At 40.5% G+C, this 14,067-nt stretch overlaps 1 protein-coding gene across 4 annotated transcripts in view; it reads left to right on the forward strand.

Annotated features, from left to right (window-relative positions):
* MEF2D (myocyte enhancer factor 2D) overlaps positions 1-14,067 on the forward strand; it is a 1,758,957-nt gene that overhangs the window by 1,690,151 nt on the left and 54,739 nt on the right. For all 4 annotated transcript variants that reach the window (XM_044079787.1, XM_044079789.1, XM_044079788.1 and 1 more), the window contains one exon: positions 13,700-13,829. In XM_044079787.1, the coding sequence (XP_043935722.1) occupies positions 13,700-13,829 (130 nt within the window). The remainder of the gene's footprint in view (positions 1-13,699; positions 13,830-14,067) is intronic.

The raw sequence follows: 14,067 nt of genomic DNA on the forward strand, positions 1-14,067 counted from the left end.
TTTACTGATGAATATAAAAATCCATTTCCCTTTAGCTAGTTACACTTAAGTTTAAAAAATCTGCACAGGGAAATGCTTTCAATAGTTGCTGTAAGTGGTAGTTTGACTGCCATCTAAACCTTTTCAGCTGATGCATATTAAAAAAAAAATGAAACCTAAAAGTTATCAACTTCTCTCTCCACACATATACTACATGTTAAATGAAGAAAGAGGGACAAGTACCATCTGTATACTGGTGAAAAGCTGTTGTACTTTTTTTGTCCAACTTGCATTAGAGTTTAAACATTGAAAAGGAAACTCCTGTATTTACGGTCATCCAAAAGTTAAAAAGTTTGATATATAAAATCACATGCCATTGTGTAACAATTTTGAAGTAAAAGGGTAAATCTTAGACAGGTGTTGTAAGCCCATTGTTTGATGCATTCTCCTGAAATTTTAAGAGATTAGTGAAACTATTCTGCTTGGGGATGTCAACATTAACTGGTCATCTCTCAGTAATCCAGACTCTAATACTCATATGAATTTATATGGCTTTACACAGCTAATCTCCCAACCTACCCAAACAAACAACTCTCACACATCTAGTACTCTTATTGACTGGGTACTTGTAACTAATCCTTCCAAATATCATGACCCTAAAACCCTATCAAACACCCTGAGTGATCACTCCCCTATAAAAGTGCTTAGGTTCACTCCCCATTTCTCGAAATCTCCTAAATGTATCACTTGTCGTAAACTCTCTAACTTCCATCCAGAAACCTTTAATGCCCTCCTCTCTAAAGTAAACTGGAAATTCCTTACCTAACTCCCAGTAGAAGAAGCAGTCCTAGCTTTCAACTGTACCTTCCTTAGCATCTTAGACTCACTTGCTCCCCTTTGCAAAGTCCGAATTACGTCCACCATATCTCCATGGCTTTCAAAAGACAAATTATGGAAAAAATGGTCACAAACTAAGCTCTCTATAGACTTACAAAAATATAAAGAACTCAGAAATCTGACAGAAAAAGTACATAAACAAAGATAAAAAGGACTTCTATAATAAACCTCCCACAGCCCTAAAATCTAATCGTAAAAAAATTCTGGAACTCTATTAACCAAATATTAGATCCCGGTAATCTTAGCTCCCCCAATCCATGCCCACACAAGACATCTGAAGAAACTGCCACTATCTTCAATACCTTTTTTATCGATTCAATATCTAAGCTACTGAACCCTAACCCAAACTCCTCTACTGCTAACATCTCCAACTTTTCTGAACCTACTCCTAATACTATCTCCTCAAATACTTTCTCCCTCAAACCTGTACCTACTAGCTACATCAAACTCTACTCTCTAAATTAAAACCATGCTCATCATCAGCTGACAGTATTCCTTCCACTTTTCTTCTTCTAACAACTGACTGTCTTGGTCTCCCTGTATCTATCCTAATTAATCGCTCTATGAATCTGAAGTCCCTTCTATTTGGAAACGATGCTACACTCTACCTATACACAAAGGAGGTAACTCCTCTGATATCTCCAGCTTTAGACCTATATCCTCTCACCTCTCTATAAAGTACTCAACAGATGTATTCATAAACAAGTTATGCAGTATCTAATACAGAAAAATCTGCTTACACCCACTCAATATGGCTTCAGACCAAAACGTAGCACCACTACAGCTCTATTATCCTTCCTGAATACTCTCTCTATAGCCATGGACGACCATAAACTTATTTCTTGACTATTCTTGGACCTCTCAAAAGCTTTCAACACTGTCTCACACTCTCTTCTGCTGCACAAACTGCATAAACTCAACTTCTCCTCTGATACTGTTACATGGTTCTCCAGCTACCTCACTGATGGATCTCAATCAGTGAGATGGCACTCTGCACACTCCTCTCCTCTCCCTGTCAAAATGGGTGTACCTCAAGGGTCTATCCTAGGGCCTTTACATTGTAATATCTTTACTAATTAGCTCTATACCTCCTGTCCTCAGTCTTCTTTAGTGCAATATGCAAACGACTCTACAGTCGTCACCACAGTCAACTCTCCCTCTAAGCTCTTCTCAGCTACTTAGGCATCTTTTATCTTAGTTGAAACATGGCTGTCCAACAACCAGCTCATCCTTAACCCTAAAAAAACAAAGCTGTTACTCTTCCTACCTAAAAGGTTGAACAATATTAAACCCTCCTTCTCCATTCAGTCCCTTAATAACACTCCCATTCAGGTAGAATCCAGTACTAAGCTCTTAGGCATAACCATTGACGATCAGCTTAAATTTGACTTGCATGTTAATAACTGTATCAGAAGGACTCATTCAAAACTAGGACTCTTTTACCGTAACAAGAAATTCCTTACCTCTGAAGCCAAGATTACTCTCTCTCTTACCTACCTTCTACCCAGTCTAATGTACAATTCTCAAATTCTCACAAATCTTAACTCAGCACTCCTGACCAAACTCGAATCTAACTACAACAAGGTAGCTAGATTTGCTGCCCAACAAACCTACAAATCCCATCACTGTCTCTCTCCAGACCTCTCCGAAGCTCTAACCAAGACCTACTAGAAATCTACAAAGCCAAGTCTAAATTTGGATGCAACATGTACAGTTATCACCCCACTATTGCCTGGAATAGGCTCCCACTAGAAATCAGGACCCTTAAACATCCTAAACAATTTAAGACAGCCATCAAAGAGCACTTTAAAAGTCACTGGTCCTGCCACTGCACTCTTCCTCCTTAAACATCCCCTACTTCTCATACCTTAATCTACTTTCTGCCCTTAACTCACTGTTCTGCCTAGCTCTCTCTAATCTTCCTTGACTACTCTTTCTACTGTCTTCTAAAATCTATAAAGCAAATTGCCTCACAGAAACATTCTATTGTAATTATCTTGCCTTCATGCAACTACATTATGATAAAATTGGGTTTTTGTAACCACTTACCCCAAAAACTAAACTTATCTTAATGACATATTTATTTTTATACTTCTTGAAATAGTTATGCTATGCTCCTGATTATTGACACTGTATAACATTGTATTGCTACTTAATGCCTTGTAATAATCCTGTAACATTGCTGTTTAATGCTAATTTATAATGAAAATTGTATAATATGTTGGAGCTTTTCTCCCCGGGCCTCCGCTGAAAAAGGGCTCTTCAGCTCAGTCGGACAATCCCGGTCAACAAATGTAAAATAAAATAAATAATATAGAGTAGATGATAAGATATAGCTAGCTTAATGATGACACATGTCATAGAATCCTAGAACTTACAAGGCAACAGAGCTGAGAGACCATTTCTGCCTTGATGTACCGACCCTTACTTCTTCCATCCCATTTCAGCAAGCACTAGGCTAGTCATACTATGAGAGAATTTATGAGTACCTGTCCATTTATCTGGCTCCATTTTAAAGGGAGAGAGTGTACCACACTGTCTAACATGGAGAGAGGATGTTTATTCCATAGAAGGGTTAGGTACCGTTTGACATATCTGTCCTTCCATCTTGTCTTATTTATTTGTTGGTGTAGATTTAGGTTTCTGACCCTAGTGTTGGTAGGACTGTTTGACATCATACATTTGAACTGGTACAATACTGAATTTTCGGTTTTTCTCATGGACTTGAGCTTTAGGTTAAAATCTTTAGCCCTTCTTTCTCAAGTGCCATCATGTAAACTATTATATTTGCTCATTTATTTAGTTAATTTGCTTATCATGATATAATACTGATCACATTTAACCTTTTGCATGCCCAACCCAGTTTGCATACATAAAAACAACAGTTGTTGTTGTTGTGTCTTTCGGCTTTTCCCAGTTAGGGGTCGCCACAGCGGAATTCCGGTCCGCTAATGATTGGCAGTAGATTTTTACGTGCCAAGTTACCAGCCCTGATGCACAACCTTCAACGAAGGTACGCCCATTCATGCATGTCTCCACACAGAAGACGCTCCAGCTGAGAATCGAACAGGACAACGTCTTACTGTGAGGCGACAATGCTACTGCAGCACCACCACCGCAGTACAGTAAAGTAAGATATTCATTTCTACTGCTCCAGTAGCCTGTGGATATATGGGGTTGATGTTCATCGTGTTTCACTGTTGCAGTCATTACTCTTAGGTTATCCTGCTGGCAGGCTACCCTCAGTCGGCCAGAATTCCAAAGTCTAGGTCCGGCGTCGGTTGCTGTTGCCTCTTCCCTGACGTCAGTGCGCCAGGGGTATAAAAGATGCAGCCGACACCATTTTCTTCAGTCTTTCTTGCTGCGCGGTGCCCGAAGCAAAAGCAGTTTGCAAGTGCCAGTTGGCCGACTCCTGAGATTTTCAAATCCGAATTTCAGAACCGAAGTCTTCATTAAAGCTAAGTACCCTGTTGGGGAAACTTTTTTCTTGCTCCAGACCGATGTCAGAAAAAGTTAACAATTGTATTTCTTGTGGGAAGCAAATACCTCATAAGGATTTTCACTCTTGCTGTATTCCTTGCCTAGGCCCTGATCACAACGTTGCTAGCTGTCGGTTTTGTGCTAGATTTAACCAACGCACTTTTAAGCATTGGTTTGATTTTGCATTTCATTACTTTGGCCGAAGATTTAATTATAGAATTCCGTTGGAACAGCCGACAACTGGAGGTTACAAAAAACGCAAGGACAAGGAAAAAGGTAGGCATCCGTGGTTCAAAACCGACGATGAGGCCTCTGCTAGGCCAGTCGCCGGTTCTCAGTGAGGCACTTTCGCAGCCCCTGGCACCCACTACCTCAGAGCCACAGGCCACTTCCGACTCCCATGTGGAGCTGACTGGGCCTCTGGATACTCAAGGTATTGGACACTCAGAAATCATTCCCTCAGATGGGTTCGGAGCCGCTGAGCAGGCATCGGCTTCTGAGGGTGTCTTCAGACCTACACAACTATATATAAAGCCATATTCAGCTTCAAAGACAAAGACTAAAGCAGCCCTAAAGACAAAGAAACGAGTACAGCATTCTCCTACTCAAACTTCCATGCCTAAAAAACAGATGCTCATAATGGCCGAAGACCTAATTACTTTGATCAGGGGCTCCCATCCCCCTCCTGATAAGAGGCCTAGGCAAGAGACAGAGTAGGATTCTTCTGATCAGGTTTCTATTTCCTCTGATTCCTCTTCTGAACAGGATTACTCCATGCTTCCCTATGAGGATTCTGATGCTGAAGAATACATTCCTTCAGCCTCTCCTCCTGAGGATTATTCTTTTGGGGAAACCCTGCATACCATGAGGGAGCATTTCCACTGGGAGAGCCAAGATTATTCTGAATCTAAGAAAAGGCTCAGAGACTTTCTACTACTTCCTCATTACAGACCCCTTGCTATCCCACCTGTTTTAGACATTGTAGATGATGTATTTTCAGAGTCCGGCCTGTCCCCTGACTCTTTACCCCCTGCACCTACTAAGCCAGACAGATGCTACAGGGTTCCGGATTCTCATACATTCCTATATAAAAACCCCACTGCTGACCCAGAAATTATATCTCAGGGTCCCAAAGGGATTAAAGCTTCCACTGCAAAAAATCCTGTCCCCTCTGATAGGGACTCTAGGGCTCTAGACATATGGAGGAAAAAAGTCTACACTTCTGCTACCTTGGCTGTAAGGGCTTTAAATTGTCAGTTTCATACGCTTAAATATCAGCAATATTTAATGTCATTGCTTAAACAGAAATTGTTGACAAATACTGAATGTTTAGAGAACAAGGAATTGCAGGATTTATTGCATGCAGCTGAACAAGTGGGAAAGCATACTTTACAATGTGGTTATGATTCACTGGAGGCCTCTTGCAGGGCTGCTGTTACAGGTTCGGTTATTAGAAGGCATGCTTGGTTAAAGGAACAGAATCTCCCTGATCATGTTAAAGCAAAATTATTAGATGCACCATTGCAGCATGATACTTTGGTACTAAAGCAGAAGAGGTGTTAAAAAAAATGGAGCATAAAGCAAAATCCATGCAGACAGTCAAGGATTTCTTACAGGTACAGCCACCCAGGTTTAGCAGGAACTGGCCTTCTAAAAATTGGTCCTTTCCAGTGTCAGACAAGACCATAAAGAGGCAGATATAGGCGTCCCAGAGGCAGATCTCAGCCCTAAGTCTCATACAGGCCTAAACAGTGGGGTGCTCCTACCTCCAAAAGCAGAGAAGACAAATCACAACCTTACAGAAAACAGTCCCAATGACTTTCCTCTGCCAGATCCAAGCACTTTTCTTTTGGCAGCCCCCTTAGGAGGAAAACTGGCACTTTTCTCTTCAAATTGGCAAAAGGTTACCCAAGACAAATGGGTCTTGAACATAGTGTCCCAAGGCTACAGGTTCCATTTTCACACTCTACCAAGGTCAAAAGGTATGCCAGACCTGCCACACAATCAATGGGCAGAGGCACAAAAACAAATTACAGCCCTCATGGACATGAGGGCCATTCAGCAAGTACCACAACAAGAGCAGGGGCAAGGATTTTACTCCAGACTTTTCCTAGTACCCAGAAAGGACAGAACCTGGAGACCAGTACTGGACCTGTCTATACTAAATACGTTTCTGGAAGTTCCAAAATTCAAGATGTTGACTCTACAGCAGCTACTGCCCATGCTGGGCCAGAAGGCTTGGCTTGTAACTTTGGACCTAAAAGAGGCATACCTGTATGTCCCAATCAGACAGTCTTGCAGAAGATACCTCAGATTCATAGTTGGCTCAATGCATTACCAATTCTCTTCACCGCCCTTTGGCTTATCTACTGTGCCCAGGGTCTTCAAAAAATGCCTGGCACCAGTGATTGCGTTTTGCAGACAGAGAGGAATTCAACTATATCCCTACTTGGACGACTGCCTAATTCAAGCAGAGAACAAAGACATTCTTCTAAAGCATCTGGCATTTGTAAAAAGATTACTAACTGGCTTTGGGTACACAGTAAATGAAAAGAAATCAAAACTAGTGCCCTCTCAAGAGATAATATTCCTGGGTGCAAGCTTAAATACAACTGCCCAGATGGCTTATCTCACGCCAGACAAACAAAAGCAACTGACTTCTTACTTCAAGAAATTTGCAACAAAAACCCACCTATCTGCAAGGAAAATCCTGCAGGCCTTGGGTTTCATGGCATCCTGCATTCTACTAATTCCATATGCCAGACTGCATATGAGGAAACTACAATGGTATCTAAAAAGTGTTTGGACTCAGCATTGCCACAGCCTGGAGACAGTAATTGCACTCATTCCCTGCCTGCAACAGGAGTTTCGATGGTGGGCAGAAGCCTGTCACCACAACAAGGGTCTGCCATTCAGTTTACCCACAGCCAGACAGACACTGACAATGGATGCATCAAATTATGCCTAGGGAGCCCATATGGCAGGAAAATGTATTCAGGGCACATGGCCTGCAAACCAGATGCATCTTCACATCAATCAAAAAGAAATGCTAGCTGTTCAAAATGCCCTGACAGCTTTCAAGGACCTGCTTCATCCAGGACAGCTACTGATAAAGACAGACAATACTACGGTCATGTGGTACATAAACAAGCAGGGAGGTACACATTCCTACCCCCTCTGCAGACAAGCAATGACCTTATGGGACACAGCATTGGCTTTTCAAGTTCGCCTGCAAGCACAATTCCTGCCAGGAAAAACAAATACTCTGGCAGACGAACTAAGCAGAAACCTCATGGATCCCCATGATTGGAAACTGGATCCACAAGTCTTCAGCATGATAATAAGGAAATGGGGATGCCCAGACATAGATCTATTTGCCTCCCCTCACAACTGCCAATTGCAGAGATTTTGCACAAGGATTTATCACAAGCAAGCATGGAAAGTGGACGCCCTATCCTTCAGCTGGAAAAATCTGCAGTATATGCCTTTTCTCCACTGTCTCTCCTTCCCAGTGTACTCCTAAAGGTCAGACAAGAGAAGCCAAAAATGATACTGATTGCACCAGACTGGCCATGCCAGCACTGGTACCCAGTCCTAAAGAGCTTGTCTCAAGGTCCAGCATGGATATTGCCTCAAACTTCTCACTTGCTGACCCAACAAAACAATCAGATCCTGCACAGCCAACTCAGGACCTTAAATCTGGCAGCATGGCAGATAATGTAGCCATTCAAAACAATCATCTTTCAAAAGCTATTATGGATGTTATCTTGGAGGCCAGGAGGCCCAGTACCAGAAAACCTTATGCAGAAAACTGGAAGAGATTCTGTGCTTGGAACCAGGAACAAGGCATTGACACGTGTGTACCAAATATCCCTCAGATTTTACAATACCTAAATGAGATGCTGAACAAAGGCCTTTCTTTCTCATCAATTAAGATTCATTACTCTGCCATAGCAGCCCACTACAATATGGAACTACTTATTTTTTTCTCATCGTTTAATTAGGCAGTACCTCAGAGGGGCCAAAAACATTAGGCCTCCAAGGAGAGCACCAGCTCCGGCCTGGGACCTCAATTATGTTTTGGAAAAACTAACACTGTCCCCTTTCGAGCCATCATCAACAGCAGGAAAACAGCTCTACTCCTAGCAATAACCTCTGCAAGGCGAGTCTCGGAGTTACAAGCACTCATGGCTGGTGGAACCTTTTATCATTTTTCATCCAGACAGGGTTTCTCTGAGGACAAACCCTACATTTATGCCTAAGGTGGTATCCAGTGTGGCCCTCAACCAAACCATTCACTTGCCTACCTTTTATCCAAATCCATAGAACAAGGGTGAGAAAATTCTGTATTCTTTGGACATACACAGGCAGTTACGCTTCTACTTGGACAGAACTAAAGCTTTCAGAAAGACTGAGCAACTTTTATTGTCATATGCTGCAGGATCACAAGGAAAGGCTATCTCAAAACAGACAATTTCAAAATGGATAGGCCACTGCATCCGTTTCTACTATTTTCAACATGGCAAATCTGTGCCTAAGGGCATTAGACCTCATTCCACCAGAGCAGCAGCCACTTCAGCAGCCTTCCTCAGAGGAGTACCAACCAAATATATCTTAGAGGCTGCAACTTGGAGTTCAGTGCACACTTTCACAAAGCACTACCACTTACCTCTTTACTCTAAGTCCAGAGCAGGCTTTGCCACTGCAGTTCTGCAGGGCCTCATAGCCTCTCCTAATCCTATTTAGCCCAGCCACCCATCCTCAGCTTTGGGATTCAACCCAAGAGTAATGACTGCAACAGTGAAACACGATGAACATAGTACAGTTGTGTACCTACCATAAATGTAGATGTTCGAGTGTATTCACTGTTGCAGTCCAGGTTACCCACCCACCATCCCCCTTCTTTTTGCTGGGACTTATCTGCACTTCTCTATCCTATACAACCTATTTGGTATATTTGCTTGTAGATAAAGGAAATGTTATTTTTGTGCATGCATTTTTATTGGCATATTTTTCAGCCTACCAATTTTGGGGTACCTGACATCTGGGGCAAGAAAAACTGAAGAAAATGACGTTGGCTGCATCTTTTATACCCATGGCGCACTGACGTCAGGGAAGAGGCGACAGCAACTGACACTGGACCTAGACTTTGGAATTCTGGCCGACTGAGGCTAGCCTGCCAGCAGGATAACCCAAGAGTAATGACTGCAACAGTGAATACACTCGAACATATACATTTATGGTAGGTACACAACTGTACTTTTCTTTCCCTGGAAACATCTGCCAGCCAGCATTAAAAATGTCTCGTCTCCCCTCCACTTCTCTTCATGAGTCATCAGAAGGACTTAAGGTTGTAGTCTTGTAGTTTTATGTAACTTTAATGTTAGCAGGTCACTCTTACTATGGGAGGGAGTGAAGGCAGGTAAACGATTTGCAGAAAGAAGCTGAAAACTGAATGCCACTGGATAAAAATCCAAGTTAGAGCAATGTTAAGTGAAGAATGAGTTGAACTCTCAGTCAAAGTTAAAAATCCTTTGTTGTGGAGGTGGCGCTTTGTTACATTCAGATAATCTATGAAACATTCAGCTTGTATACAAGTGCCATGTATAGTGGCCTCTCATATTCCTCTGCAGTTTTTTGTCTTTACAATTTTTAAGTCAGACAGATTAGTAATGTTATTAAAGACCAATTTTTATTGTCTCTTATAGATCTTAAACTCCTGCCATTGTCAACAAAGTTAAACAAAAAAAAGTATTTTCTAAAAATGTAGTAATAAGATGGCAGATTACCAAAAGCATTATTGAAGGAATCGATGCTGCCATTCTGTCAATGTCATCATATGTAAAAAGCACCCAAGATTGAAAACAGATGGTGAGGTAACTTGAGCTGTGGAGGAAATACTTTTGGTTTCATTACCATCCACTCTGTTGCTGTTTGTAACTACAATATTCCAATCTTCTAGTTGTTGAGTAAACTCTCTTAACAATGTAGATGATTCACTTAAAATACTAAATAGTGGAAAGCTATTATTTGTTTAGCAGTAGTTGTTCTGTAATGCTTTCTTTTTTATTCCGTGAAAACCTACACTTACTTCTAGAGAACTAATAGAAAGTCTTGCTTTGTGGCTTTAACATATGCTGAGTGACATGTTGCCTAACAACTTCTTCTTGAACATTAAGAAGGACTGGCTGTATATTGTGTAAATATGTGGGCTGTGTAATGTTTGTATAGTTTCGTTATTCCTGAAATTTCCTATGGCTGTAATTCCATTATTTGTGAAATTACCTTTGCCAGTGGCATTTTGTTTGATGCAGTTGGTATCTTTACTTGTAATAATGACTGCATTTTTCATGCCCTCAGGTGTAGGAGAAACTAAAACAATATTTAAATAAAAATGCAGGTGGACCTGGCGGACATTTCAAATAAAATTATATACAGTCCCAAGGCTTTGCATTTTTGAAACATCACAATAGTTGTCTTTCTGGAATTTCCGTTACTGTTCTGGGTTAGGTCAAAACTGAAAATATGTATAGTTGATGTTTCGTATGACTTTAAAGGGGTTGCTTAGATTTTAAAATGCGTATTTGACTAATAGAAGACTGAAAAATCCTACTCTGAGAGTCTGATAAAGTTTCATAATTATTATGGTTTTTCTTAGTGCCTTTCTGTTTATTTGATTTTACAGTTTCAGTGTTTTTATGGGTTGCTGTAAAGTTCATCTTAAAATGATTATTATTATTAGCTTAAATTGATTATTTCAGTCTATTTAAACTACATTTCTTCTTCGCTTGCATGATCCCTTAAATGTCTGTGACAAAAGTGCCATGCTTTATTACATTTACCTATTTACTTTGCTTACTTATTGTTAAAGTATTTACAGAAAACAAGTTTTATAGGAGTATACTTTGTAGTGTACTTTGCAATATACAGACAACAAATAAGTAGGAGTGCCTAGTTAAGCATGTTTTGCTGCCATAGCCTTATTCATCATGGAAGATTTCTGTTGGCATAGTAGATTGTCCAACATGAAAGCAGTTGATGCTCTTTTAGTTTGTATGTGTATGTTTAAGTCCAGTTACATTTTTATTTTCTTTAATATAAGACTTGTCTGGTGTAATGTATAAATGTGTATCTGACCCAGTCTGTTTATGAAAACACACTGATTTAACTAGAGATTTAACCTACATTCCCCCCACCCCAATTCTGTGCCATAAAGGGATACACCCAAGTTTGATTAGTGGGTTGAGTAATTGAGGACCTGGGGAGGGAAGGGTAAGAGTTAGTGCGAAAATAAAGTTTGGCTCACCTACCCGGTGGGGAGGAAGTGGTGATCAATAGCTGTGTTACCACATGTAGGTTGAGAACTACAGGTAAAACAGCCAACTCTATAGATGTGATCTTGGCTTACTATATCACTGAGGCAGCTCTAATTAGCATTTAGGTGGGAGCACTCATATGAAGGGGGAGGATATAGTGTGCTGATGTGGTGAAAGTGACAGGTTTAGGGTCTAGAATTAAAAAAAAATAAATAAATAAAAACTGATGGCTTATGGCCTCTTACCCAAAGGTACTGATAGTGAAGAGCTAATGGTCAGCATGCTGTGTAGGAAACAGAAAAGAAAAACATTAACCTGTATTTCATGTTAGGCCCTTACATTGATTATTTTAGCTTGTAGAACATACTCTAGAAATATAGATTATCTATAACACCTCAGCATTTGAATTTTATTTAAAACTGTTAGACCCTTTTCTTTTTAACATGCAAACAGAATGCTGAGTTTGCAAGTTTTAATTGAACTTGTACATGAATTGTATTTTCAAAGAAAGTTTGCATTTTTAATAGTAATTGTGCATCTCAAAGCATAAATTTAACAAACTACATCATTGTTTAGAGTAAAAACATTAGTTCGACATTCCATACTTACTGTTTATATCATGCAATGGCTACATGACAATGAGATCCATTTGTTTTTCTTGGCAGTTCCCAGTTTTTTTGACCATGGTTCCTTTCCCGAGAATGCCTGTAGCATTCATGAAACGCAGCTCAGTAAAGGGAGGATGCTTCTATATTAGAAGGAGAGGTAACATTGGCTCATAGGTTATGTAAGAATTGCGATGAGATGGTCTGCACAGTCTCAATGCCTTTTCCTGAAACGCAAGTCATAAACAGGTTGTATTGTACACACCCACATTTATACTCAGGGCTGTTTGGTGTACTGGGTGATTCCCTGTCTCCTGTCACTTCACCTTTGAATTGGATGGCAGGGCACGTGAGTACAGTTTAATCAACATCTCGTCTCAGCAAGGCAGTGGTATTATGGGATACTGAATAAACCTGACAATCTTCATATGCTGAAACTGGATCAGCAGTGCCACAGACAGCAGCGCTGTTATCATGGTAGCAGGATTAAAGCATGCATAACAGCAGTGCATGCCTACTGAGCAGAATGCAGCAGGGTTTGTCTTTTCTGCAGCTAGTATATTAACCCTCCTCTTGTTTTTTATTAAAAACAATTAGCTGCTCCCAGGCATAGATTGCTAGGGAGCAGTAAGCATCTGTAGTAGCTAGTCAAATGATTTATATAAGATAACGAAGTGCTGTGATCTGATATTTCTGCTGGCTCAGAGTCTTTCCCTAGTGCTGAAGAAACAACTTGCAAAGCTTGGTAATGCTTCCTTTTTTACTGACACTGAGTTTTAAGTGTTTCAGGTAATTGTTCTGGTAACAACATCTTTTGTAATGTCCTGAAATGCTGTTAAAGAGACCCTAACCTTTTAGTGGTTTGTTTTAGAAAAAATGTAAACTAAAGTACATTTTGATGAGTTTCTGTATCTGGGCAAAGGGGTAGACACAGTACTAATGCCAGAGTAGCACACAACAAATGGCTGTGGATTTTTGGATAGTTGTACATTTGGGTTGCTGGTTTTATTGTGGTAACTGAGTAAAACTTGACAGCATGACATGTAATACTGTTTAGTTACTGGCATTTTCTGCTGTAGAGATAAGCAGTGGTTCTGAACATGTTTCTTGCTGGAGGGGGGGGGGGGGCATCTTTCTCTGATGCTTCAGTTCATATACAGAGTGGATTGGATGAGGTTAACCTCACATGCACATGCATTCACAGTAGGCTTTGCTTTGCTTGCAAGCACTCTTGCACATTTATATCCACCAGTATCGTTGTAGTAGAGACTGCCAAGTATCCTAGCCTCGAGTGTGGGTGGCATTGCCATGTGCAGCTTTAAATATTGACACATGGAGTGACTACATTAGGGAGTTCATAGGCAGAATGCTGTAGAAGACTTGCATTAAAAATAATCTTTTCTTATTTCCTGTTCTTTCTAGATTACCAGCTGACAAGTGCTGATTTATCTCTACATGCATTCAACCCATCTAGTGGCTTGTCGCTAGGCAACATCTCTGTCTGGCAACAGCAACAGCAGCAGCTGGGGCCTGTGACAATTAGTAATTTATTGTAAGTATGGCACCATCTCCTGGACATATGTTTGTATTTTGAGCAATATTTTGTACTAACTGTTGTTTTTTATCATTGGCTGTAAAATCTGTGGTTTTTTAGGCTTATCCTTTATCATGTCTTTGCTGAAAGTGTTTTTTTGCTGTGACCGTCCTTTCTTGTGAATGTCTAACTGAACTGATCCCATTTTCTAGTCACCCATATAAAGGTACCATTTGACATTATCCAAATCTGACTT

This window comes from Protopterus annectens, chromosome 8.part0 (genome assembly GCF_019279795.1).
Source record: "Protopterus annectens isolate FY-2018-M chromosome 8.part0, PAN1.0, whole genome shotgun sequence".
Classification (NCBI taxonomy): domain Eukaryota; kingdom Metazoa; phylum Chordata; order Ceratodontiformes; family Protopteridae; genus Protopterus; species Protopterus annectens.